This window comes from Macaca mulatta, chromosome 6, assembly GCF_049350105.2.
Source record: "Macaca mulatta isolate MMU2019108-1 chromosome 6, T2T-MMU8v2.0, whole genome shotgun sequence".
Taxonomy (NCBI): Eukaryota; Metazoa; Chordata; class Mammalia; order Primates; family Cercopithecidae; genus Macaca; species Macaca mulatta.
In genome coordinates, this window is record NC_133411.1 from 166071167 (window position 1) to 166097512 (window position 26346).

The window sequence follows — 26346 nt, forward strand, 5'->3', positions numbered from 1 at the left end:
TGGGGTCCCAAGCACTCATTTAGGAATGAGAGTGACGTTAATGGTGGAACATGAAATCCATCCCAATAGAAGAGCAAGCCCGAGAGCAAGCTCATCTGACAGACTGTTAAGGCACAGGCACAAAGGAGGCCATGTGAGTTGGTAGGAGAACTCCTCCTTGGAAATCTTGGAGTCTCGCCGTCCACTAACGTAACCACTAGCTACATGGGTCCACTGAGCACCTGAAGTATGGCAAGTGCAAATTGAGATATGCACAAAATACACAATTTCAAAGACTTAAGTACAAAAAAAATATCGCATTAATTTTTTTGTGGATAACAATTTTTTTAATATACTATAACCAAGTAAGATTTTATTCTCACAAATGCAATGCTGGCTCACTATCCTAAAGTCAATTAAGATAATATACAACATTACTTGAATAAATGTCAAAAAGAAAATTTCAATAAACAAAGAAAAACATTTGACAAATCCAACACTCATTGTGATAAAACCCCCAGTACATTAATAGAAAAAAAGTTTTGAGTCTTGCAAAAAGTCATCTATGAAAACCTACAACTAACATTATACTTAATGGTGAAAGACTGAGTGCTTTATCTGTAAGTTTGGGAACAAGACATAAATTTCCACTTTTTTTAATTTTTTCTGGAGTCTTGCTCTGTCACCCAGGCTGGAGTACAGTGGCACAATCTTGACTCACTGCAACTTCCACCTCCTGGGTTCAAGCGATTCTCCTGCCTCAGCCTCCCGAGCAGCTAGGATTACAGGCGTGCACCACCATGCCCAGCTAAATTTTGTATTTTCTTAGAAACAAAATTTTACCATGTTAGCTAGGCTGGTCTCAAACTTCTGACTGCAAGTAATCCACCTGCCTTGACCTCCCAAAGTGCTGGGATTACAGCACTTTGGGATTAGCCACTGTGCCCGGCCAATTTCCACTTTTAACACTCTATTCAACACTGTTCTGCAAGTACTAGCCAGATAAATGATACTATAAAGCGAAATGAAATTCTCCAGATTGAGATAAAAAAGTAGAACTATTTTTCATGGCACACCACATAATTTTCCACACACACACAAAAAAAATTGTAAGTAATTTACTAAAAACCCACTAGAACTATTAAACAAATTCATCCATGTCAAAAGATACAAGGTCAACATACAAATTAATTTCTTTTAAACTTTTATTTTAGGTTCAGGGGTACACGTGCAGGTTTTTATATAGGTAAATTACATGTTGCAGGGGTTTGGTATACAGATTATTTCATCACCCAGGTAATAAGCATAGTACCAGTAGGCAGTTTTTCAATTCTCACCCTCCACCCTTGAGTAGGTGCTGGGGTCTGTGGTGCCCTTCTTTATACCCATATGTGCTCACTGTTTAGCTCCCACTTACAAGTGAGAACATGCAGTATTTGGTTTTCAATTCCTGTGTTAGTTCACTTGGGCTGATGGCTTCTAGCTTTACCCATGATGCTGCAAAGGACACAATCTCATACTTTTCTATGACTGCAGAATTTTCCATGGTGTATGTGTACCACATTTTCTTTTTCTTTTCATTTCTTTTCTTTTTTTTTTTTTTTTTTTTTGAGACAGAGTCTTACTCTGTCACCCAGGCAGGAATGCAGTGGCACGATCTCAGCTCACCGCAAACTCTGCCTCCCGAATTCAAGTGATTCTTGTGCCTTGGCCACCCAAGTGCCTGAGATTACAGGTGTGCACCATCACGTCCAGCTAATTTTTATGTTTTTAGTAGAGATGGGGTTTCACCATGTTGCCCAGGCTGGTCTCACACCCCTGGCCTCAAGTGATCTGCAGCCGTGGCTTCCCAAAGTGCTGGGATTACAGATGTGAGCCACCACGTCTGGCCTCACGTTTCTTTATCCATTCTATTGTTAATGGGCATTAAGGTTAATTCTATATCTTTGCTATTGTGATTAGTGCTGTGATGAACATATGTGTATATGTGTCTTTATGGTAGAATAATGTATATTCCTTTGGGTATATGCCCAATAATAGGATTGCTGGGTCAAATGGTAATTCTGTTTTAAATTCTGTCAGAAATCACCTAACAATTTGAAATGATAATATTTTAGATATTGGGTTAAACAAAATATATTGTTAAAATTATTACTTGTTATGTTTTGCATTTTTGAATGTGCCTAGTAGAAAAAAAATGTAAGTTACATATATGGCTCATGTTACATTTCTATTGGACAATATCACTTTAGAACTTCACATAGAATTTTCATCCCTATTCACAATTCCAGTTAGTATTTGCCTCCACTGTCTGCCCTCATCACAATGCTGCTAGGCTGTTAACAAGCCAGACTTATCCAGTATTTTTCTACTCCATGATTTGGCCCTGGCTGCTTGCTCTACCTAGGATACTCACTCCCCTAGACCTTCTCCCACATGGCTCCTGTTTGACTTTTTGGTCTCTTCTTAAATGCACTTTCTTTCTCCAGAGAAGTCTGCCTTGGCCACAGTTCGGTCACATCAACTGTTCAATTCTCTTTCCAGCACTTCTTTGTCTTGTCTGCCTTCCCGAGTATACTACGAGTTCTGTGAGAGTCTACTATGTTCGTCAGTTCATTTCCTGAACTCAGAATAGCACCTCACTCATGGCTGGCCCTCCATAAATATTTCCTGAATGGCTAAATTTACTAGCCTTAAATCTGGTTAAGATTGTTTAAACTGTGCTCCAATCTGACACCCTTTGTTTTGAGCTAATTAAGCTCCACTTAGGGCTAGCCACTGCTGGGCACTGGGTATATGGGAAGATGCCCTGGTCTCTGACCTTAGGGAGCTCAGGACAGTAGGTTCCAAAGACAAAAATGTCAGCAAATGGTGTTGTCATGTCACGTGCCATGAGCCTGTTGTTTTTATTTCACTATACGTGCTCTAAGGAAAGAACCCAACAGAAGTCAAAACACGGCAACCTCAAGCTCGGGCTGCCTGTTTACCAGTAGCTGCAGACAGTTCTTGAAAAGGCAGCTCTGCTGTGCTCTACTATTTGTGAAAAACAGGTTAACCATTCCAAAGAACTGTGATTATGGTCAGGACCAGAGCATGCATTCCTAACTCTAAATGAGAAGATAGTTTGAGCCCAAAAGGCACGTTTGCAGAGGCTTTTGCAGGAAGACAAGTCTCCTAATTTAGCATTAGACTACAAAAGCAAGTTCTAGACTGATAAGTAGAGTAAACACTCATTTTCCTTTATATATACTCTATAAAAAAGTGCAGGGAAAAGACAAATATACTCCAAATGATTAACCTTGGCTACCTCAGGGTTATGGGGAAGGTTGGGATAATAACACACTATAAATATTTTCTTCTCATGCCTCTATAGTATTTTGTTTTGTTTGTTTGCTTGTTTGAAACAGTGTCTTGCTCTGTCACCCAGGCTGGAGTTGATGCCACCAGCTCTATCACAGCTCACTGCAGCCTGGAACTTTGGGCCCAAGCGATTCTCCCACTTCACCCTCCCAAGTAGCTGGGACTACAGGCGCACACCACCAGGCTTGGCTAATTTATGTAATTTTTTGTATTGTCTCACTGTGTTGCCCAGGCTGCTCTCAAATTCCTGGGCTCAAACGACCTCCCACCTCAGCCTCTCAAAGATCTGGGATTGGCTGGGCATGTTGGCTCACGCCTGTAATCCCAACACTTTGGGAGGCTAAGGCGGGCAGATTGCCTGAGCTCAGGAGTTCCAAGCCACCCTGGGCAACATGGTGAAACCCCATCTCTACTAAAAGACAAAAAAAATTGGGGGCCGGCACGGTGGCTCACGCCTATAATCCCAGCACTTTGGGAGGCTGAGGTGGGTGGACCACGAGGTCAGGAGATACAGACCATACTGGCTAACACGGTGAAACCCCCTCTCTACTAAAAATACAAAAAATTAGCTGGGCGTGGTGGCAGGCATCTGTAGTCTCAGCTACTCAAGAGGCTGAGGCAGGAGAATCGCTTGAACCCGGGAGGCGGAGGTTGCAGTGAGCCGAGATCGCACCACCGCACTCCAGCCTGGCGACAGAGCAAGACTCTGTCTCAAAAAAAGAGAGAGAAAAAAAAAAAGATCTGGGATTACAGGCATCAGTCACCATACTGAGCCTCTATAGTGTTTTTATTCGTCACAATAAACATAAATAGATGTCTTACTTTCAAAAATGGATCCCAGCACTTTGGGAGGCCGAGACGGGCGGATCACGAGGTCAGGAGATCGAGACCATCCTGGTTAATACGGTGAAACCTCGTCTCTACTAAAAAGTACAAAAAACTAGCCGGGCGAGGTGGCGGGCGCCTGTAGTCCCAGCTACTCGGGAGGCTGAGGCAGGAGAATGGCGTGAACCCGGGAGGCGGAGCTTGCAGTGAGCTGAGATCGCGCCACTGCACTCCAGCCCGGGCGACAGAGCGAGACTCCGTCTCAAAAAAAAAAAAAAAAAAAAAAAAAAAAAAAAATAGGGTCTGCTTCTGGCATCTTGAATTTTTTTTATCTCAGTTGTGTTCCTCAGCTACTAAATCAAAGATCAGCTTCCGGGCTGAGGACCCAAAAACGGGAAGTAAAGACTGAATTCACTTCGGGAGAATTTGATGATGTAATGGGTCCCTGGATACTAACCAAGCCCCTTCATATAACACAAATCTCTTGCGATAGTTAAGGCTTCCTTAACTTCTTTAATTGGGAAAGTACCCTTTATTGAGGGCACCTGTTATAAGCCAGTTAATTTGTTTACATCATCCCATTTTATTCTCCAATCAACTCTCAAAAGGTAAGTATTATCCCCACTTATCGGATGTAGAAACCAGGGTTCTGGGAAGTTTAATGAATTGCCCAAGGTCGCAGAGCTCCTATGATAAGAGGCAGAGACCTACTTTGAACATAGCTTTTCCAAACTTGTGCTCATTTCACCATCATTTGCTACCTCCTTTAAAAGAATAAGGTAGAATGGGGTTTGAGCCACAATCCTGAACACCATAGTTCCAGATATTGAAATCCAAAACATAAAAATTCCCAAAAATATAGTTCTGGAAAAAATAATTCTAAAACTTTTTTAAAAGACATTTGCTTACATTTTAAAAGTGGATTTATTTGAGAAATGTATAAAGACATGACGAAATGCTTCATAGGCCACTGTGTGCGATAAAATAGGCAGTAATAATATACATTCTTTTGCAAACATAAACACTTAGGTATACTAAGGACAGTCACATGGGTATAACAGTTTTGAGCAGACAAAAAGGCTGCTCAAAACTTGAGCAGCTAAAGAAATAGCTGGTATTCAAGGGGAATGCCTTCAGCTTTTGCCCATTCAGTATGATGTTGGCTGTAGTTTGTCATAGACGGCTCTTATCATTTTGAGTTATGTTCCATTAATATCTAGTTTACTGAGAGTTTTAAACATGAAGGGATGTGGAATTTTATTGCAAGCCTTTTTTGTATCTATTGAGATAATCATGGTTTTTGCCTTTATTTCTATTTATGTGATGAATTACATTTATTAATTTGCATATGTTGAACCAATCTTGCATCCCTAAAGCCTACTTGATCATGGTGGATTAGCTTTTTTTTTTTTTTTTTTTTTTTTTTTTGAGTCAGTCTTGCTCTGTCACCCATGCTGGAGTGCAGTGTCATGATTTTGGCTAACTGCAACTTCTGTCCACCTCAGCCTCCCGAGAAGCTGGGACTAGAGGTTTGCACCGCCATATCCAGTTAATCTTTGTAATTTTTTGTAGAAACAGAGTTTCACCATGTTGCCCAGGCTAGTCTCGAATTCCTGGGCTCAAGTGATCCGCCCTCCTCAGCCTCCCAAAGCGCTGGGATTACAGGCATGAGCCACCGTGCCTGGCTGGATTAGCTTTTTGATGTGCTGCTGGATTTGGTTTGCAAGTATTTTGTTGAGAATTTTTGCTTCAATGTTCATCAATATTGGCCTGAAGTTTTCTTTTTTGTTGTATCTCTGCCAGGTTTTGGTATCAGGATGATGCTGGCCTCATAGAATAAGCTGTGGGGGAGACGCTTCTCCTCAATTTTTTGGAATGGTTTCGGTAGGAATTATATTGGCTCTTCTTTGTACATCTGGTAGAATTTGGCTGTGAATCCATCTGGTCCTGGGCTTTTTTTGGGTGGTAGGCTATTTATTACTGATTCAATTTTGGAGCTTCTTATGGATCTGTTCAGGGAATTAATTTCTTCCTGGTTCAGTCTTGGGAGGGTGTATGTTGTCCAGGAATGGATTCATTTCTTCTAGGTTTTCTAATATGTGTGCACAGAGGTGTTCATAGTAGTCTCTTTGATTATTTGTATTTCTGTGGGGTCAGTGGTAACATCCTCATTGTCGTTTCTAGTTGTGTTTAATTGGATCTTCCTTCTTTTCTTCTTTACGAGTATAGCTAGTGGCCTATCTATCCTATTAATTTTTTCAAAAAACCAACTCCTGGATTCATTGATCTTTTGCATGGTTTTTTGTGTCTCAATCTCCTTTGGTTCAGCTCTGATTTTGGTTGTTTCTTTTCCTGTATCTTAATTACAGAGGTTATTACACAACTGTATACATTTGTCAAAACTCTCTGAAATGTACATTGGTAAATTTTATTGTATGTAAATTATACTTTAATAAAATTGATTTTTAAAACAAAAAACTAATATGCAATATATTTCACCTTTAAATTTTTAAAAAAACAAATAGCTTATATAGCCAGGTCATCTGAAATACTACGATAGACAACCTAAGTCTTTTAATGAGATGGTTCAAAAACAGCAGAAGAAAAGTCTGTGCCAACTCTCAGAGAGAGACTAATTTGCCTTCAGTATTTGTTCTTTTTGGGTCCCTGGCTAATTCAATGGTGTCCACCAACACTGATAGCAGATCTCCCCCACCTCGTCCATTCTGATACACGTACTAATCTACTCTGTAAACACCCTCACAGACACACCCAAAATAATGCTTTATCAGGTATCTAGACACGTCTTTTTTTTTTTTTTTTTTTTTTTTTGAGACAGAATTTTACTCTTTTGCCTAGACTGGAGCAAAGTAGCACAATCTCAATTCACTACAACCTCCGCTTCCCAGGTTCAAGCAATTCTTCTGCCTCAGTCTCCAGAGTAGCTGGGATTAAGGCGCCTGCCACCACACCCAGCTAATGTTTGTATTTTTAGTAGAGGTGGGGTTTCACTAGGCTGGTCTTGAACTCCTGATCTCAGGTGATCTTCCCATGTTGGTCTCCCAAAGTGCTGGGATTACAGGTGTGAGTCACCATGTCCAGCTTTAGATACTCCTTAATCCAGTCAATTTGACACCTAAAATTAAGTCAACAAGTCCACTCCTCATCGATTTGGCACCCATACACATCTTAAACCACACGTAATTTCCAAATGAAGACAATAATAAAGCAGTAGTTCTGCCTAACATGATGCAACTAACAATGAGGCTATCCTGCATACAACAGAAAATTCACTAATCGTGATTTTTGAGATTTTAGACATTAGGGACTTAGACTTTAGGGATTTTTATCTTTCAGGATTTCAGCATTTGAGACTATGACATTCAGAATCGTGTCTTTTGGGATTGACTAGTAGTGGGTATAATGACGTATTTTGCAACTGGTTCCAGAGCTGAATTAAAGTCTATTCTCAATGGCAGCTTAATTCTAGGCACCTGTGAAAGGCTTCTTCAATCCAAAAGCACTTTCCTAACTATCTTTCCTTGGAGTCTGATAGACCACCAATGGAATTTGTTCCACTGGGTAAGGCATCAAATCCCCTGAGATCCCTTCTCCAAGCACAAGGATCCTTAGAAATAGGTAACACGTAACATCATTATAAATCACAGATACCATCATGTGAATTAGTTATCAGGGAAATACAGCTAGCAAGTTTCCAAGACAATGAGACACAGGCCCAGTAATACTTGATGGGGAGGTTGGGGAGGACGTGGAGAAGAGGTAGTTGTAGAGCAGAGTCAGCAATGTCCTTTGGGAGTGTCATTGTGGAACTGCGGATAATTAAAGGACATGGAGAAGCCAGAGGCAGAAAAAAAAAAAAAAAGGTGCCGCTAAGGGTATGCACCACAATCCAGGTCAGGCCCCAGCTCAATTACTATGCTAATATGGTCATGGATAGACATGGAGAAGAGAAAATTGTCACATATGTGTCCATGGATTTCTCTACGCATCTCAGCTACGAGTTCTGCCGATGCTGCCATTTGTCACAAGGGCAGTGGGGTACATGACCCAGTGTCTCAATGAGTGGAAGCCTGTCACCAAGAAAAAGACTCTGAAGGCATGTTTTCCCAGCAGTCTGCTCAGAGTGTTTATCCCACACTTAGGGCCAAGAGGCAGTTTTGGATATTTGGTTTGGAGGGTTGGAATTTGTTAAAAACTCAGTGGATCTTATCTAGTAGTAGATTTCTGGAGCAATCTGGACAAAAATATTGTCTTCTCTCTTACATGAATGGGATGTGCTTGTCTCCCCACAGAAGAAGCGCACGCTGAAGGGGTCCATTGAGCTGTCCCGAATCAAATGTGTCGAGATTGTGAAAAGTGACATCAGCATCCCATGCCACTATAAATACCCGTTTCAGGTAAGTCCATCAGGTGGGTAGTTCCCCATTTCCTGTACCGCGGTTAAAATCCTCAGTCACGTCCAGGTGCAGTGGCTCGCGCCTGTAATCCCAGCACTTTGGGAGGCCGAGGCAGGCAAATCACGAGGTCAGGAGTTCGAGACCAGCCTGGCCAACATGGTGAAACCCCGTCTCTACTAAAAACACAAAGCTAATGTTTGTATTAGCGTCCTGGTGGGTGCCTGTTATCCCAGCTACTCGGGAGGCTGAGACAGGAGAATCATTTGAACCCTGGAGGCAGTGGTTGCAGTGAGCTGAGATCGCGCCATTCACGCCAGCCTGGGTAACAGAGTGAGACTCCATCAAAAAAACAAAACGAAACAAAAGGCCTCAGTCACTGTGAGAGAGGGTGGACAGGGATGACTCTCTACTCCAAGGTTAGAACTTAGACAAATCCCATTAGGAAACATATGTGTTCCTTCAATCAATGACATTTATTTGTTAATTCTTTCACTTACTGAACACACATTAAGCACAAAATCTTAAAAAGGTGGTTATTCCTCATACCCCTTTCCCTCATGTCTTCTCTTCCTCAAGGGAAGGCCCAATTAGTGAGGAAAGAAATAAAGCTGCTATCGGGGCCCCAAACCTAACGTGCTTTAAGTGCAGTTTACTCATGATTTGAAGCAACATATTGCAATTGCTGGGTATGAATTGCTTGGAGATTCTGAGGCACAAAGATTCAGATTTTATAATCTGAGGATTATCTGGAAATGCACTGTCTAGTACAGTAGCCACTAGCCACACAAGCATGTTCACATTTAAATGTATTAAATGATATTAAAAATTCTGCTTCTTAGTCACACTGGGCACATTTCACATGTTCAATAGCCGGATGGCTGGCAGCTACTATACTGAAACAGCACTGGCTATAGAATGCTCCTATCACTGCGGAAAGTTCTTTTTTTTTTTGAGACAGAGTCTCACTCTGTTGCCCAGACTGGAGTGCAGTGGCGCAATCCTGGCTCACTGTAACCTCTGCCTCCCCAGTTCAAGTGATTCTCCTGCCTCAGCCTCCTGAGTAGCTGGGACTATGGGCACGTGCCACCACGCCCGGCTAATTTTTGTGTTTTTAGTAGAGGCGGGGTTTCACCATTTTGGTCAGACTGGTCTCAAACTCCTGATCTCGTGATCGACCCGCCTCAGCCTCCCAAAATTCTACTGAACAGAGTTAGTGGAGGGTATCTTTAAAGTCCTTACCTTATGTATGAATCTTGGCACTTCTGGCTTCAAAGGCATGGGTATCTCCTTGCACATTTCAGGGTACCATTCTTGCTTACCAACCTGAGGGATGAGTATATATTTAACGTGGCATAGAAAAGAACTTTTTTCCTACTGGAAAAGTGACCCTCATGAGTTGGAATTTTGAGGACTGAAAATAAAAGGAATAGCATGTATTTTTCAGTTGTTCAAAGTCCCAATGATAATGAGTGCCTAAAACAGTGGTGAAATATAAAGAAGACTGCAGTTTAGTTAAAGTATTATACCAATGACAGTCTCTTGGTTTTGAAGAATGTGCTGTGGTTATGTAAGATGTCATCAGTGGAGAAAAGTAGGTGAAAAGTACACAGGAACTCTGTACTATTTCTGGAACTTCTTGTGAATCTTAAACTATTTCAAAATAAGAAGTTTTCAAAACTCTCATTACACATTTGCCATATAATATCTTTCTCTTTCATGTGCCAGAAATATTTTTTTTAATCACTAAAAACTTAAGATGAGAAATAAATGTGCTTTCTAGTCAAGAGGAGAACTTTCTCCTGCTGTTTTAGTTAGTGATTGCTCTCTTGGGGCATGGAATCTGAGACAAGCAGCCGAAACTGCTTACCCTGTGTTTTCGTAGCACCCAAACATCTGGATGAAAAGGATACTGGCCCCCTAATTACCCAAATGTTTGCCTATGTGACGATAAACACCCGAGACCCCACTCTCAGCTCAGTAGGTCTGCTGTCAGTCAACTATCTCCATGCACACTGCTCACCTTGGACTCTGTGTGTGTCTCCAGGTCATGCATGACAACTACCTCCTGTATGTGTTTGCTCCAGATCGTGAGAGCCGGCAGCGCTGGGTGCTGGCCCTTAAAGAAGGTAATTAAACTCCTTTGCCATTGAATCACTGACACCCTTGATCCTATAGTAGGGTTGGGTTCCACAATAGAATAGACTGTGGTGTGAGAGCAGCTGATGGCTGGTTTCCCTTTTGGGGTTAGTGGAAGTTTCCACGGTTTCATTCCGGGCCCAGGAGGCAATAACTGGTATCATTCAGGGCTGACCAAATCCAGCCTGCTGTCTGTTCTTGTCAGGCTCTGAGCAACATTTGTATATAACTCATTTCAAATAGTTAAATAAGTACCTACATAAGACCCTTGATTTTGTCTCATGGTCGGTAAAACCTAAAATATTTACCGTCTGGCCTTTTAAGAACAAGTTTGCCAACTCCTCGTATAGTATGAAGAAGCAGAGCATAGGCCCTAGTGTGAAATGACCTGGGTTTAAATCCCAGTCTGTCACTTGCTATGTACACTTGGGTGAGTTCCTTAATTGCCTGTGCTTCAGTTTCCCATTTATTTAAAAGGGAGAAAAGGAAGGGATAACAGCACCTGCCTTTGGAGCTGATGTGAGCAAAGTCCTGGGAACTAGGTTGGCCCATAGACAGCACGCAATAAATATCAGCTAGCTTTCAAGCGTTTCAGACCATTGGTAAGGGTATTTCTTAAGCCTTACCTTCCTGACGGCACAGTTAGAGGCAGTAGTGTTTAAGCACATGGGATGTGGAGCCAGGCATGAAGGTGAAAATCCCAGCTCTGCCAATGATTAGCATGTGACCCTGGGTAAATTCCTTGACCTTCGTGTGTCTCTGTAAATTTTGACTAAAAGCAGTCATGGAGCTGTTGTGAGAACTGAATGATTGAGGACTTAGGACAATACCCATCCCAAAGAAAGCACTCGATCAATGTTACCATTATTGTTCTTTAGCCTGAAGCACTGGATGTGTCAGAAGATCTGGATTCAAATACTAATCTGCCTCTATGAAACTATGAGGACTAAGGATAAGCAAACTATTTGTTATCTCTGAAGTTGCAATTCCTCTATCTGAAAAAAAACGAGAATAGAAATACAAGGTGTATCTTATCCCAAGGTTGTTGTGAGCCTCAAATGAGTTATGAGCAGACAAGTGCTGGGTAAATGGGAAAGGGCTCACAGTTCTAACAGTCATGGGACATAGAGCAAACACAAAAGTAAGAAGTAATCAAAATGGGCTGGCTGCAGTGGCTAACACCTGTAATCCCAGCACTTTGGGAGGCCAAGGTGGGAGGATCACTCGAACTCAGGAGTCCAATGCTACGATGAGCCATGCTCATGCCACTGCACTTCAGCCCGGGTAACATAGTGAGATCTCATCTCTACTAAAAATAAAAACATTAGCCAGGCATGGTGGCACAGGCCTGTGCTCTGAGCTACCCGGGAGGCTGAGGTGGGAGAATCATCTGAGCCTGGGAGGTCAAGGCTGCAGTGAGCCAAGTGAGCCGAGCCTGGGTAACCAGCAAGACCCTGGTCTTACCCCACCAAAAAAAGGAAGAAAAAAAAGTAATCAAAAGGGCCCCAGCTATGATCATTGGCTTTTTGCCCTCTGTGAAGGGATTTCATACACAGGATGTTAAAATTGGAAGGAACATTAGAGATTAGCTATCTAGTTCTGTGGTTTGTTTATTTATTTATTCAAGGAGACAATGTATTAGTCCATTTTCACACTGCTATAAAGATATGCCCAAGAGTGGGTAATGTATAATGAAAAGAGGTTTAATTGACTCACAGTTCTGTATGGCTGAGAGGCCTCAGGAAACTTACAATCATGGTGGAAGGTAAAGGGGAGGCAGTCACCTTATTCACAAGGTGGCAGGAGAGAGAATGACAGAAGGAGGAACTTGCCCAATACTTATAAAACCATCAGGTCTCATGAGAACTCACTATCACAAGAACAACATGGGGGAAAATATCCCCATGATCCAGTTACCACCACCTGGTCTCTCCCTCAACACGTAGGAATTATGGAGATTACAATTCAAGATGAGATTTGGGTGGGAACACAGAGCCAAACTATATCAGACAGGGTCTCACTCTGTTACCCACGCTGGAGTGCAGTGGCACGAGCATGGCTCATTGCAGCCTCGACCTATTGGGCTCAAGTGATCCTCCCACCTCAGCCTCCTGAGAAGCTGGGACTACAGGTGTGTGACACCATGCCCAGCTAACTTTTTTCTTTTCTTTTTCTTTTTGGTAGAGAAGGGGTCTCACTATATTGCCTAGGCTAATCTCCAGCTTAAGAGATCCTCTTGCCTTGGCCTCCCAAAGAACTGGGATTACAAGCATAAGCTACTACACCCAACACTGTTCTGTGCCTTATGTATGTATTTGTTTCAGTAGCAGAGCCCCCCTTTTTCCCCAACCAAAATCTTACTTCAAAGCCACAAACCTACAAGGGAAAAAACCAAAGTTGCTGTGGTTAAAGGTAGGAGAGTTGGAGGGATGGTGATTCCACCTTCTCAACCTTCTCATTACCCTTAAAGGCACTTTTGTAGAGCCCAGTGTTTAACAACCTCATTGGCTCAGATGAGGGTTTGCCCAACCTAAGAACACACAACTAATGCAAGGCAGAGCCGGATATGAGCCTAGATGTGCTGATGCCTAAATTAACATGAACTACCCCAGTAAATAGCACAGTGCATTTATGTGCTCAGGTCAACCCATGCTTCTGAATGGTCTGGACAATACTCATTCAGGCTCACTTAGCCAGGTCTAAACTCGAGATGGTATAAAATTGGTAGCCCTTGATAGACTGACCTGGAAATAACTCTTCTGTTGGTGCCAACCTATTTCAGAAACGAGGAATAATAACAGTCTGGTGCCTAAATATCATCCTAATTTCTGGATGGATGGGAAGTGGAGGTGCTGTTCTCAGCTGGAGAAGCTTGCAGCAGGCTGTGCCCAATATGATCCAACCAAGAACGGTAAGAGACTGGGAATTCCCTCTATTCTGTGAAATGACCATAGAAAGGTAAAAGCTTTTGGCCTCCAATCATTGAGGGTATCAGGAATGGAATGCAAAATTCTACATTTTCAGAATTTTCCAAGAGGAATCGTCTGTGTTTTCTACCAGTCTGTTGGTGCTTCCATCTCAAAGCTGATGTCTTTATAGCTCCTGACCACTTAAAGTGTGTTCTTTGGACCAGCAGCATCAACATCTCCTAGGAGCTAGTTAGAAATGCAAATGATCTGGCCCCACTCATGACCTACTAGATCAGAATTTTCATTTTAACAAGATCCCAGGAGACGTATGTGCACAGTACAGTTTGAGGAACCCTGCTATAACCTGCATTTGAATGGCATGGTCTATTTAAGTCTTAAATTACAGAGGCAGCCTTAAGAGATATAAAATATTTATTTCTCACAGTGGCATCATATCACACATATATTTAATTATACAAATTCAACTCTATAGCCTTAAAGGTGAGAGGAACTTTTTTTTTCTTTTACTTTTTACTCTGTGGTTTCTCCTTGCCTCCTCTTCAAACTTGCCCTTGACCTCCACAATCTCAGAAAGGAGAAGGCCACAGTCTAAATGCAAAGTGAAAACAAAAAAAGCTATTTCTTTGCCTTTGACATTAAAGGCTCAGGTCCGGGGGACTGGGCTGCAACGGGATTTTAGTAATGACTTTCGAACCTTAACCTCCAGTTGTGTACAACTCCACTCGAATGCATTTCACATTCATTATGCTCTTGTTCCTCTCAATCATCTGGGGTAGATGGTGTCATGTTAAGGGAATGGGCTGCCTTGAGCAATTCAGTATGCTCCAGGTCACACTGCTGGAAGTGCTCTGCAAATTCCATTGTTGCATAGGAATGATGGACCGTGTGGATTGTTCTCCTTCCATGTTCCTCTCTTCTCAACCTCTTTTGCCATAGTTTCTCCTTCTCATTTATCATTTCCTTTTGTGCACTAAAACTTAATACTGAAAATTGGCAACCCAAGGCGGATGTAACACATGGCTCGGTTTTCTGTGGCTTCCTGATTCATAGCCCCTCTCATTACCACTTTAAAAACCACCACTTTTCACCCTGCGTCTTGGGGAAAAAAGCCCTTCAACGTAATCCATCCCTGGGCCCAGAAGAATAATACTTAATAAGTTTTAGAAATTGGTAAATATTCAAGTGATCCTCCACATTAGTCCTGTGACCATATTCATGTGGGCCAATATTTAATAAAAAAGAAATGGAAAATTTTCTATGGATGGGATCCACCGTAATAACAGAATGGCATGGGCTTACCTCAGTGAGTGAAAGCCCTTTCCAAAGTCAGGGATCTGGTCTCCAAACTTCTGCCAATGCCTTGCTCTGGGCCCTCAGATGAGTGACTTGGCCATCAAGGGGCCCCAGTGTCCTCATCTCAAAAATAGCAAGGAGTTCTGAGGGGCTTAGGATGAAATAATATCTAAGCCCCTTTCCAGTTCTGAAATTCTTTGACTCAGTATTTCCATTCTGTAGTTTGCACCATGCATGCCGCAGCTATTCCTCTTTGGGGCGCACAGTATTTCCCTCCTCCAAGTGATACACATGTGGTGCTAGGAACATCTGAATGACTCACCAGAACTCCAGTGCAGGAGGGCTGGTCATGCTGAGCTGCTCCCCACGTGAAACCAGGGCCTGAGCACTTTTGGGGTCCTGCTGTGGGTGTCGTGCAGTCACTCTGCTAATGGTTTTGCTTTTGCATTGCAACCCATTGCTGTCTCCCCCTTGAACATCTCCTCACTCTACCTTCTTCTGATTTGGTTAAATAACTTCGTGGATCCGAGTTTTACACAGTTGAGACTAGAGTTTTCAAGAAACACACTGCGCTGTGAATACAGCTCATGGTCACCTCCCTGGGTGAAGGCTCACAGGATTCCTGGTACCGAGCACATTGCCAGTGCGGGTCTATGAGCACTGGGCTTTGGATAACCCCTCTGAGCCTCTAAGTGCATTTCCTCACCTGCAAAATGGGGAAAATGATAATAGGTAGCTACGTGTAAGGCTGGGAGATTCAATGGTGTTGTGGAAAGCAGTACAGCTGCCAACATATACAGAGTTCTCGATAAATGGTAATTGTGTCTACTTGTCTTCCTTATTGGTGGTTGAAAGAATCTAAGGCCGAGATATAGCCTCAGAACTTGTGTGTGTTTGGGAAGCAGCAGACTCGGTTGAGTAAAAACAGACCCAGCCACACCCAACCCATAGTAACACCCATGTCTTCAACCAGAACTGGCCCTGATCTCTCCACATACCAACCCCACACAGATGGAAAGGAAGGAAGGGAAAAGCAAGGCCAGAGGAAGAAGAAAGAGACACCAGTCATAGAATATCCAGGGATGGAAGTGGCCAAGGCTCACAGCTAGTATTGGTGAAGCCAGAGTTAGAACACCAATCTCCCAGCTCCAAGTTGGGTTCTAAATGGGAGCCATGCTTCCTATTATAGGGGTTTTCCTTCTTCTCTGGTCATCGCATACCCAGGTCACTACCCCAGCCTACTGTTTCTTGCCAAGTCTGCACGGGGCTGGGCTCCAGTGTCAATGTGTGACTCTCCTCTACTGTATCCCTGATGTGGGCTGTCCAACTTCAAGTCAACCTCCTACAGAAATGAGGAACTCATCACCTACCTATGCAGCCCATTCTTTTCTCATCTCTCGTTATTAAGGATGTCTTTGTATTAGCCTGAAGCCTGTGCAGTGCCTCCCGTAGCACAGAGAGCCCCAGACACAGCCACACACCTTTGATTCATTGAGTCCAGGAATGGCCTTTGCAGAGCTACAAAGGAGAAATAGTGAGAGACGAGTATGAAGAAATGAGAGGAAGGAGGGCAAGAGAAAGAGAGAGAAGAGAAGAGAAAGGAGGAAAGAGAGAAGAGAGAGGAGAGCTAAACAGAGGGAGACATGGAAACAGAGATAAGCAGAAAGACAAAGACAGAGAGATGCTGGGTTGGTATAGTTTGAAAGAAGCAGAAATAACACATATTCAGATGCCTTAAGGCAACTAAAAGTGGATTCCAGCCCACTCAAAAAGCAGCACAATGACCTCCCACCTTAGCCACCCCCTCCTCAAGCTCACAACTGAGTCAGGAAGCTAGTGAGTCACTGTCCCCCTGAGTCACCAGTTCCCACTCCTGAGTTTAGCAGGTGGCAGAGACATTCCCAGAAGTCTCTATGCCTACAGGGAAGGGTGCAAGTCTAACCCCACTGTCAGGCTTTTCCTGGGAATACAGAGAGACAGGGTCCCTGAATATGGACTTCTGGAAGCTTCTGTTGTCTACTAGAAAAGGGAATCCGAAACCAGCAGGCCCAAGGAGATAAAAGACAGCTTCTGACAAAGCCAAGTCGGGTTTCACTGTGTCTTATTGCTCCTTCTGGCCCCCTTTCTTCTGTTGTTTTCCCTGGGCCCTTTTTCTCAGAAAAGCCCCCTGGCCGCTCACTTCCGGTTGGGTCCATTGGTTTTCATGCTCATTTTTTCTTTTCCTGTTTTTCTCTTTTCAGCTTCAAAGAAGCCTCTTCCTCCTACTCCTGAAGACAACAGGGTGAGTGAGAGCCCTAGCTCTGGGTGCAGGTCGGCCCACAAGCTACCTGATTGGCATGTTCCTATTTCATGTTCCCCTCTACCCATATTTTTCAAACCCTGGATGCATGCAGCAGGCTGTCACGATTCAGCGGAACTCAACACATTGGGTATTTTTGGGCTTCAACTGACTTGGGGGTCTGTCCCCTTAAAGAACCATTCAGCTGCTAAATCTCCATGTCACTTTATTTATTCAACAAATACTGATATCAAATTGGGTGGCCATTCACCTGACCACTTTGGAGTATAGTAGCAGCGCACTCTCTATAAAAGTGTGGCTGGCATGGTGGCTCACACTTGTAATCCCAGCACTTTGGGAGGCCAAAGTGGGAGAATCGCTTGAGCCCAGGAGTTCGAGACCAGCCTGGACAACAAAGTGAGACCCCCATCTCTAGAAAAAAATTTTAAAAATTAGCTGGTGTGGTGGTGCACGCCTGTGGTCCCAGCTACTCAGCAGGCTGAGGTAGGAGGATCACTTGCGCCCAGGAGGTCAAGACTGCAGTGAGCCATGACTGTGTGCCACTGCACTTCAACCCGTGTGATAGAGCAAGACCCTGTCTCCAGAAAAAAAAAAAAAAAAAAAGGTGCATACTCACTCTATGCAAGCATTTTGGAGACATACATTTGTTGGTATTTTGTATTTTTCAAAGCACTTCAACCCCTTTATCATCTATTTTAAAACTTACTGTCTGTTCTATCCACTTCAGAGGGTTTTAGTTTTATTCTCATTGTAAAGCTTGGGAAATCAAATCCCAAGGGAGGTCTTAAGGCTTTTCCAAGGCCATTTAGCAACTTAGTAGGATGCAAGGTTTCTGGCGTGGTGGTCTTTAACTCAAGTGGTGGTTCTCAAAGTATAGCCCATGGACCAGAAGCATCTGTATCACCTGGGAGCATGTTAGAAATACAAATTCTTAGACCCCACCCTGAGACCTGCTGTGTCCACAACGCTGGGGGAGGAGCCCCGGAATCTGCATTTTAATAAGCCTCCTCACTGATCTATAATACACTGACTTACAAGTCTTAGATAGCACAGTACCTACTCTAGGGCAGCTTATTTGGTTAAGGAGATGAAAAAAAAAAAGAGAGAGATGAGAGAAAGGATCATGACCTTTAGGTAGGGGATATGGCCCTGACCTTATGATAATATTAACACCAATATCCACTTTTTTTTTTTTTTGAGATGGAATCCTGCTCTTGTCACCCAGGCTGGAGTGCAATGGCACAGTCTCGGCTCACTGCAACCTCCACCTCCCAGGTTCAAACAATTCTCCTGCCTCAGCCTCCCGAGTAGCTGGGATTACAGGCGCTCACCATCACGCCCAGCTAATTTTTGTATTTTTAATAGAGACGGAGTTTTAGCATTGTTGGCCAGGCAGGTCTTGAGCTCCTGACCTCAGGCGATCAACCCACCTCGACCTCCCAAAGTGCTGGAATTACAGGCGTGAGCCACTGTACCCGACCAATACCCACATTTGAGTACTCGCTCTTCATTCCAGAGCAAATTCTTTAACCAGAGTTTACTGATTCCGTTTCCTCATGCTTCTTCCTGAAGAATGAGCTCTGTCTTTTTTCCCTTCAGCCAACATGGTGACATTTCAAAACTGGCAGCGTCCCCATAAAGGAAGCTCTAAATCCTCAAAGCTCCAGCCTGGTGTTTAGATCTGTCATCAGCCTACTCCCTCACAACAGAAAAGAAACTGAAACTGTAGCAGAGAATGAGCTCTCTCTCCTTTTCTTTCACTGACCTTCTGAAGACTATTTCACCATCCCCCTTGAAGGCCTGATTCGGAATCCTACTGCCCTCCCTTGCAGATGGTTCCCTCAACAGTCCCGCCTAAACCCACACCTCTCATCTTAAGCCAGGCTGCTCTTGTGTCTTTGTTTTTGGTATCAATGAAGGTGAAAGCCAGAATACACTGTTGATCCTTCTCTCCCTGCACTCTGCCATTTGGCTTTTCAGCCTTCTTGGAGGAGTATCGTGGATACTGTTTTGAGTATTCTGACCACAAGGGTTTTGGAATCATTGTTCTAGTTTCAACCGCATGTCTAAATCCGATGCAACGATTCTCTTATCTGAGCCACTTGGAGTCATTTCTCTCTTCACCTTCTCGTTCTGCTCCCTGAGTGGTAATGACATCTCGGATTGTCATACAGAGAAACTATGTTTTTAATCTAGTCTGAGCCAACAGGTCTCATGCTCTATGTGAGAAACACTGTGAGCAGGGCCAGTCCTCCGGGGTCGGGGGATGGCTATTTTGTTCAAGATGGAGAACATCCATGGTCAGAGTGAAGGACAATCCCAGGCCTCTCTTGCCTATGGATACAAACAAGGTCGTATTTCACATTGAAGTCCAAATTCCAATTCCTCTTGGCCCCCTGCATGCATGGGAACTCAACTCTTCCTCTTACAGTCCCTCCCAGTCAACCCAGGGCTTGCTGAGGGGCCACTAGAATGTGTCTGCATGTGTCCTTTTTCGCTGGCTGCCTACTAAGGCACCCTATCCCTGCCACTGCTACCTGGACTCCCTGTGAGGGCCCCTCAGCCCAGTGGATCTCTTCCCACCTGGGACCAGCAGAGGTCCTGGGGGGTCAGGTTATGCTGAGGCCTGTAGCAGAGTGGCCAGGAGACAGGATCCTCATTCCCTTCGTGCCTCACCACATCATGGAGGCTCCCAAACAATCCTTCCTGAGCCCACAGACTCAGTTTCTCCAAATGCCATCCCTTGATTTTCTCACTCAAATAATGGTTCCCAACCTTATCAAACTCAATACTGCCTTTTAATGATGGATATTTTGTAAGGCTCCTTTTGTTATCCTGAAAAAAATTCATAAATAATGTAACATATGAATACATATATTTTTTTAATTAAAGTACTTAATTAATTTTTGTTGTTGTTGTTTTGAGACAGGGCCTCACTCTGTTGCCCATGCTGGAGTGCAGTGGTGCAATCATAGCTCACTGCACCTTCTGTCTCTTGGGTCCAAGCCATCCTCCCTCCTCAGACTCTGCAGCTGCTGGGGCTACAGACATGTGCCACCACACCTGGCTAACTTTTGTATTACACATACTTTTTAAAAAAAAAATCAATAAATGTTCTAACTGTAATACTTAGAAGGAAGGAAAAATAATATATATAACAAAATTTCCATTTCAAAAATAAATAAATAAAAATTAAAAAAATAAAATAAAGTATGTGTTTCTGTATAAATATTGGGGCATGACTGCACTGGAAGACAGAATGAAATAGTCATTTTCTTGCACCTGTAGGTAGGATCCCGTTGGATTTGACATCTCAAATGCAACTGATAAAAATTGTGGCATTGGGACTCAACTACAGCGTTACCCCTGTGATATAATTTTCCAAAATGATGAACAACTCTTGGTAAACTTCTGAACCAAAGTATAGTCTTCCCTCAAAGTACAAGGTAGTTGCATTCTTGGGAAATCCAGTACTTTGGATAGGGTACGGATAGGATCTAGGCTCAGGATGTTCTTATATAATTATTGTATAAGCTGGTTTCTCATCACGTGAATGTTTACAAGGATATTCGAAAGTTGTACGGAATGTGGGACTCTACAGAGCATTTTGCCTTCTTGACCATCACCCATTAAAGGCCTATAGCATACCTCAAACTTTGTGATATTCAAAATAATCCCCATATTCCAAGCTTGCATGATTGTTAGAAAAAAAAAATACATGTCCAGTGTGCCTCCTGCAGAAAGGTACCATCATAATTTGAGGACCATGCTCTGATCTTTCTCTTCACAGATATTAACCAATGAGTTGACCTACAGTGGGATGAATGCCATAGCTCTCCTTCATCTTCTTCAAGCATCCTTGAACACTATTCCTCCCTCCATAAGCTCTTACAGCAAAAGCCTCAGGACATCCACTCTTTTCTGTAGCATCCCATTTACACATCCTCACAAGCTCCACAAATATCTAGATTTCCAATTCCGATCTGCAGCCGGGCACAGTGGCTCATGCCTGTACTCCCAGGACTTTGGGAGGCCAAGGCAGGAGGGTCACTTGAGCCCAGGAGTTTGAGACCAGCCTGGGCAACATAGTGAGATCTTGTCTCTATTTAAAAAAAAAAAATCCGATCTGGGCTCAGTTGAGATAACATACTACATCAGTATGATGAGACTTTTTTTTTCAGCTCCAGTATTTTTATGCCACCAAATGCTTCAATGTACTCAGAGAACTTGTGACTTCCTAACACTAAATCACATTCTAGTGAGGAACTCAATCTTTCCGCACATTTACTCTCACAGAGTCTGCTAACCCATAGTAGGCATGCCCATCCTGAACTCTGGCAACTGTGTGCTTTGTGGTCTTTTCTTCATGTCCTCAATATGTAATCCTAAGAAAGGGACTGAGGAACACAGACATCAGCAATAGAGCCCATTGGAGAAGGAAGGGAGACAGGTGCTAGAGTAGAGAGAGTCTTAGGGCTAATTCAAGTGGTAGATTGGCCAGGTCCATTTCTCTTATCTGGGCCTCAGTTTCCTCATCCTAAATGAAAAAGTGTATTAAATGATCTGTTAGAGGAATTCCAGCTCCAATAACCTATGATTCTGTAGATCTGGATAAACCCACAAATCATATCAGTGAAGCACAAACTGAAAGATTTCATGTTGACTATATCTCCTTTGCCAAGGGCATGATGCATCCGGCAGAGAGGCTGCCGCATATAACATAGTGCGGATAAAGAAACCAGCAGACTTTTGTGAAAATCATGTGGCTGCTTGGAATTCACTGTGGTCAGAATTTACCTCATAGAATGAGCAATGTGATTAATTCCAAGCACTGATGTCTTTTTTGCCATGTTCAGTGCCGTAACTCTAACTCATAAAGAAAGTCAACCAGAGGAAGGCAGATTGTCTCCCCAGACACCCCGATGAAAGGAGGCATTTTCTCTCCTTTTTTATGTCTTTGCTTGGTTTTGTTGTCTCTCTTCCCCAGCGACCACTTTGGGAACCTGAAGAAACTGTGGTCATTGCCTTGTATGACTACCAAACCAATGATCCTCAGGAACTTGCACTGCGGCGCAATGAAGAGTACTGCCTGCTGGACAGTTCTGAGATTCACTGGTGGAGAGTCCAGGACAGGAATGGGTAAGGCATCTTTGTGGCTGCTGTCCCTCTGTTTGAGGTGTGGTGCGAACAAATAAAATACCAGGATGATTTGTCCTATCTCCCGCAGCGTGACCGCAGCACTGAGGTGGGAGAGGAGAGCAGAGGCAGGAGGAAGAGGGAGAAAGAGGAAGTAGTTGAGGCTCGTTTTTCCTCTTCTCAAGAAGTGACTCTGAGGCAGTCACTTGCTATGCTTGCTCCCTGCACCCCATCTCACGCACTCCAGACCCAAACTCATCTCAAAAAAACCCTGGATTTTTCCACTAACATCTACAATTTGGGAGCTTGGCAATTTATTCTGTAAAGTGTTATTGTTCTTGAGTGTTAAGTGAGGCTGAAGGTACATCCCATTAGGAAGCACTTATTTTTGGTGGAAAGAAAAGGTGTGTGTAGAGATGGTACAGATTGATAATTATGTTAGGATGCATCAGAAAGAAGATACTAAAGATTTAGTTACAACCGCAGTCATTGAACTAGCCATCCACTTGACTCAGGGAGAAAATAAGATTGTACAAATACCACTTTCCCACTATGCAACTTTTGAATGAAAAAAATACCGAGCATGAGATTCACACTGCCTTTTAAGGGTTTTTTTTTTTCTCTTAATATATCAGAAGTATTAACCCATGTTCTGGAATATTTTCCAGAATATGAGTTCAATGGTTGCATCAATCCAGCCATAAATGTACTCTAAATTAGCAAATTCCCTTGTTGAACACTTACGTGATCTCCAATATTTTGCAAATATTAACAACACTGCAACGAACATCTTTGTATCTTAATATTAAGGGTTTAAATGTTTTCAAAGTATGAGGTTATTATTAATTTTAAAATATAAAAAAGAAAACTGTCATTGCAACATATGGATCATTTATGTCAACATTTTACTTAACTAACAGTAGAGAGAAATAGACATAAAAAATAAGCCACCCTCCATTTGCCCCCGCATCAAGTCCAAAAGTAATCACTATTCGGCTAGGCACGGTGGCTCACGCCTCTAATCCCAGCAGTTTGGGAGGCCAAGGCGAGTGGATCACTTGAGGCCAATAGTTTGAGACCAGCCTGGCCAATGTGGTAAAACCCTGTCTCTACTAAAAACACAAAAATTAGCCAGGTGTGGTGGTGCACGCCTGTAATCCCAGCTACTCCACTGGCTGAAGCATGGAAATCACTTGAACCCAAGAGGGAGAGGTTGCAGTGGGTCGAGATGGTGCCACTTCACTCCAGCCTGAGTGACAGAGCAAGACTCTGTCTCAAAAAAAAAAAAAAAATGCATCCTTTTTTCGCTTGTACCAAGTTGATCCATTCTGTTCTGCATCTTACTTTTAATTTTTAATGATATTAATACACATTGAAGATCTTTTCATACCAGTACATGCAAATCTACCTCATTTTTTAAATAGTTGCATAGGCCGGGCGCAGTGGCTCACGCCTGTAATCCCAACACTTTGGGAGGCCAAGGCAGGCTGATTACCTGACGTCAGGAGTTCGAGACCAACCTGGCCAACACGGTGAAACCCCATCTCTACTAAAAATACAAAAAATTAGCTGGGTGTGGTGGCAGGAGCCTGTGATTCCAGCTACTCGGGAGGGTGAGGCAGGAGAATTGCTTGAACCTGGGAGGTGGAGGTTGCAGTGAGCCAAGATCGCACCACTGCACTCCAGCCTGGGCAACAGAGCAAGAATCCATCTCAAAAAAATAATAATAATAATTGCACAATATTAGAATGTATGATTATATTATAAGTGTTTAAATAACCCTCTATGGTGGGACATTTAGTTGCCAGTTTATTTGTTTCCTCTGCTGTTTCAAACAAGGCTTTAATGAAGATCTTGTATTCATGTATCTTGGCCATCTTTGGAATATATATATATATATATATATATATATATATATATATATATATAACATTACTTTTCTTTTCTTTCTTTTTTTTTTTCTTTTTTGAGACAGGGTCTTGCTCTATCAACCAGGTTGGAGTGCAGTGGCACTCTCACAGTTCACTGCAGCCTTGACCTCTCAGGCTCCAGTGATCCTCCCACCTCAGACCCCTGCGTGGTTGAGACTGTAGGCACACACCACCATGCCCAGATAATTTTTAAATTTTTTGTAGAAGTGGAGTCTTATTGTGTTGCCCGGACTTGTCTCAAACCACTGTATTCAAGCAATTCTCCTTATTTGGTCTCCCAAAGTAGTTGGGATTACAGGCGTGAGCCACCAGGCCTGGCCTATATGTCACATTTCTAACTGTGCAACAGTTGAGTCAGAGTATGTGATATCTTAATTTTGCCATGTAATTTCCTCACAAAGCTTGCCAAATTTACATTCCTGCTAATGGAGTTATGGAAGTGCCAAGACTGGGTATCATTGAACTTTTTTAAAAAAGCCAATCTGATGGGTTAAAAAAAACAAAAGAGGGGCACAAATATCTTTAAGGATAAGGCTTTACCTTTTACATACACCAAGGTGCTTCCTCTTTAGGTAGGCTTATCAACCCCATTGCAGGGGGAGAAAAGACAGAAGTGAGATTTTCAAGGTGCTTCCTCTTTAGGTAGGCTTATCAACCCCATTGCAGGGGGAGGAAAGACAGAAGTGAGATAGGGTAAAAGGTGATGAGATTCAGAACAATGGTTTGAGAGGCAGTGTAGTTTGCTAGCTAAGAACAGACTCCAACTCCCCTCACCTGGAACCTCCCTCTTTAGTTGATTCATGAAGACAATTAAGGCTGGTCACATCACCTTCTCTTTGTCCATTATAGAGAGGCCCATATCTGAAATAGGTTCAAGGCTGTCTACAGGGTCTACAAACACTAAAGGGACTTAGAAATTCATTAGTTCAATCAACTGACTTTATTTAGCACATCTAATGTGCCAGGAAATTTCTTCTAGGTCTTACTTCCTCAAATGATAGTTAAACCCTTCATTGGTGAGCTGTGGAAAGGCTTAACGATGCACTTCAAAGGGCATCAAAGAGGACACCCCAGCAGCCAGTCAGCATTATGGAATTTCCCCAGTTTGCTTTGTGATAGTGTGGTATAGTGGAAAGTACACAAGATGGGGAGACAGAGGACTCGGACTTTATCAGCTACTCTTGTCATATGTAGCTGAGGATTCACAGATGACCATGTCATATGTGTGACCATGTCATTCACAGATGACCAAGTCACTTTTCCGCTGTGAATCCATTTCCTGAACTGTAAAATGCAGATGATAATGTCAGCTTTGTCTATATCACAGTGTTGAGAAAATCAATGAGATGATGGAAGTGAAAGAGCTTTGGGAAGTCTACACATCCACATACAAGTATGAGAGTTATCATTTGTGTAGATGGCCCAGCTTTGGGTGGCATATTCTATTGAAAAGCAAAATATTACTTGATCCATTAATATAATTCGAAAAGTATAGTATGGCAACACCAGACGTAGTTAAGGGGATTACAAGAGTGATACAGAAGGGATGGCAAATTTCAGAATAAGCTAACTTTCTTCAGTCGGAATGGCTGCCTTGAGCACTGTGCGAAGGATGATTCTGAGGGCAGATGTCCAATTCTGCAAAGAAACTATGCCGTGATTGCTTAGCAACGTCTGCCAGAGGAGTAAAATATAAGATAATCGTCCTGTATTTGGCATCGCCAGTCTTGATTTCTTCACTCTTCACAACTCTGTGCACCGATTACACATTTCCCATAAACAGAATCACTAGATTGAAAATTGGCCTTATTATAAGAAAATTAGAACATGTTATAGAATAAAGAGCAATAAACTATCAGGCATCTTTTTTTGTTTTGCTTTATTTTGTTCTTTTTGTCTTTTTGAGACAGAGTCTTGCTCTGTGACCCAGGCCAGGGTGCAGTGGCATGATCTCAGCTCATGGCAACCTCCATACCACTGCCCCCACCCGCCACCACCCAGGTTAAATGAGTCTCATGCCTCAGCCTCCCAAGCAGCTG

The 26346-nt window shown here is 42.9% G+C and overlaps 1 protein-coding gene across 1 annotated transcript in view; it reads left to right on the forward strand.

Moving 5' to 3' along the window:
- Positions 1-26346, forward strand: part of ITK (IL2 inducible T cell kinase) — a 73977-nt gene that overhangs the window by 19154 nt on the left and 28477 nt on the right. Inside the window, 5 exon segments of the mRNA NM_001266444.1 lie at positions 8478-8582; positions 10627-10708; positions 13501-13629; positions 17182-17222; positions 22228-22379. Coding sequence (NP_001253373.1) covers positions 8478-8582; positions 10627-10708; positions 13501-13629; positions 17182-17222; positions 22228-22379 — 509 coding nt within the window.